General features: G+C 36.3%; 1 protein-coding gene across 1 annotated transcript; it reads left to right on the forward strand.

Moving 5' to 3' along the window:
- The first annotated feature begins 224 nt into the window (after nucleotides 1-224).
- Nucleotides 225-1,358, forward strand: LOC137517578 (chemokine XC receptor 1-like). The gene has a single exon (XM_068234579.1). It carries the CDS (start codon nucleotides 225-227, stop codon nucleotides 1,242-1,244), a length of 1,020 nt encoding a protein of 339 aa, XP_068090680.1. The 3' UTR covers nucleotides 1,245-1,358.
- The last annotated feature ends 1,160 nt before the right edge of the window (nucleotides 1,359-2,518 follow it).

Here is a 2,518-nt window from a genome sequence, read left to right on the forward strand (position 1 = left end):
AGAAATAAAAAACGTGTTTCAGTTTTAATTCCTCCAAATTTCGACCATGTGAAAGCACAAAAGAAGAAGTTAAGTTATTTAAACTGAGTGTAATTTTCACATAAACACTTTCCTGTCCCTTTACCTAGCTAAGGTAAGACTATAGTCTATAAGTAAACAAGAGGAAAATACTGGCTTGCTAATGAATTGTAAATTCATTTTTATTTCATCATTAAAGGTAAGAGATGGATCAAACTACCCCTTCCCCAGGATTCAGCACTTCTCAAATGGATTATTCTGACATTGTTGAACCTTGCAACAAAAAGGATGTGCAAACCTTTGTAACATTCTTTACAGTCATTTTAAATTCCATCATATTCATTTTTGGAATAACTGGCAATTGTCTCGTCCTCTGGATTATAATCATCCATGAAAGCCTGGAGTCTCTCACAAACGTATTTATACTTAATCTGTCAATCGCAGACCTGATTTTAGCATCCTGTCTACCTTTCTTTGCCGTGTACCACAGTGAAGGATGGGTGTTTGGAGCTATGGCTTGCAAAGTGTTCCATGTTCTTTTCTCCATTGGGTTTTACAGTGGACTTATTTTTTTGATATTTCTTACTTATCATCGCTACCTTTCAGTGGTGGATCCCCTGTCTGCTCTGAAAACCAAAAAACCTCTGTTTGCATTCTTGATCACTGCTTTTGCCTGGCTACTAAGCATATCTGCATCCATTCCTGTGATGATCTTTCATACACAGACCACGCAGTCGGACACAGCCAGATGTGAATATGAAGATATGTTTCATGTGCTAGTAAGCCATTATCAACAAAACATCTCCCTCCTGTTGGCCTTCTGCTCCATCTTATTCTGCTATTCCAACATAATTGTGACATTGCAGCATTCCCGATCACAGAGGAACCACAAGCCGGTTAGGCTCATCTTTGTCATTGTTGTGGTTTATTTTTTTAGTTGGACACCTTATAACATTGCCATTTTGCTACAATCATTTCACCATCAACACATCTTTATGGAATGTGAGTTGATTAAGAAGATTGATTATGCAAAATACATTACTGAAAAAATAGCAATCTCTCACTGCTGCCTGAACCCAATTTTATACGCTTTTGTGGGCATCAAATTCAGAAGGCATTTGAAACGATGGGTTAAATGTTACTGCCCTTGCAAGAAAGAGGATCTGCATGTCACCAGATTGAGCTCCCAAGATCATTGTCACCACGACATTGACTCAGTCTACTAATGAAATATATAGCAAACTTTAGAGAATGCAGCACAAAAATCCTTATATTATTGGCAAAATATGGAGTTAAGCAGCAGCATCAACTATGTGCTTCCTAACATAATCTCGCTTTGTTAAATCATAACTACTATAGATTTTTAGCTAATGTTTTTAAAATAATCAATAAGCATGTTTGAATGTTTTTAAAAAATAATTTCTATGTGTAATTTGTAATTAAATATACACATCCAAAAATGGATTTATGTTAAATACATATGCAGATTCTGCTTCATAGCTCTGCCTTTTCTTCCTAATCCAGAGACAAAAAATGATCTAGCATCATATATGAAAGATTCTGTCACCCCAGCAAGCTGTTTATGAATGCTATGAAAATGCAGTTATGTCAGTAGCATTATTATTATTATTTAGCACATCTTCTGCAATGTTTTACAAAGTATATGGTTTTTTGACTAAGGGTAGGAACACACTAGGCAGTGCAAAAAAGGTAGCGTTTTGCTGCATATGCGTTTGTGCGTTTTTAGTGTGTTTTCCATGTGTTTTCTGTACATTTGCATTTTGCGTTTTTGTTCCACGTGCGTTTTTCTTGCGTTTTAATGCATTTGTGATTCACATATATAAATCACATATGCGTTTTGTATGCATTTTGCATGTGTTTTTTTAATGTGTTTTATGCAAATCATTAAGAAGTCAACCGGAAGCAGAAATACATCATCAAAATTGTTTTTTTTAAACGCATACAAAACGCATAAAAAAACGCAATATAATGCAATACCTCTACGTCACCATTGACTTTAATTGCGTGCGTTTTAGATGCGTTTTTCCTATCTTCTCTGTAAGGTCCCCAGAACCCAACTAATAGAGGGGGATGAGGGGTGGCATGGGTGAAAAAAATGATTTAGAAAGGGTTAAAGCAAATGGTAACAGTAGTTTACCTACAGTTTTACTGACACAAATACTGGGGTATAGGGCAGGTGACAGAATCGGTATCACACCAGTAAAAATGCCATAATCCAGTCAGCCACATTACAACTATGTATTACCAGAAAAAGTGAAAGGGTCACTGGGCTTGTTTTATGTGGCCGTTGTTACTTGCATACCTCTGCCAGCATTTTTCAGGACAGAAATAAAATGGTAACTTTTCAGTGAATTGCTGTTCACAATCATCCAGTCAATTCAAACAAGAAAGGACAAACATTCCTGAATAATACTCCCTTCTCAAAGAATAGAACAAATAAGCTGCTCAAAGCTTTAGGCAGTGGCGTAGCTAAGGGGCT

This window comes from Hyperolius riggenbachi, chromosome 5 (genome assembly GCF_040937935.1).
Source record: "Hyperolius riggenbachi isolate aHypRig1 chromosome 5, aHypRig1.pri, whole genome shotgun sequence".
In the NCBI taxonomy this organism is placed as follows: domain Eukaryota; kingdom Metazoa; phylum Chordata; class Amphibia; order Anura; family Hyperoliidae; genus Hyperolius; species Hyperolius riggenbachi.

Excerpts from the sequence above, each read along its gene's own strand:
- LOC137517578 (XM_068234579.1), top strand. The coding sequence starts at position 225 with ATGGATCAAACTACCCCTTCCCCAGGATTCAGCACTTCTCAAATGGAT.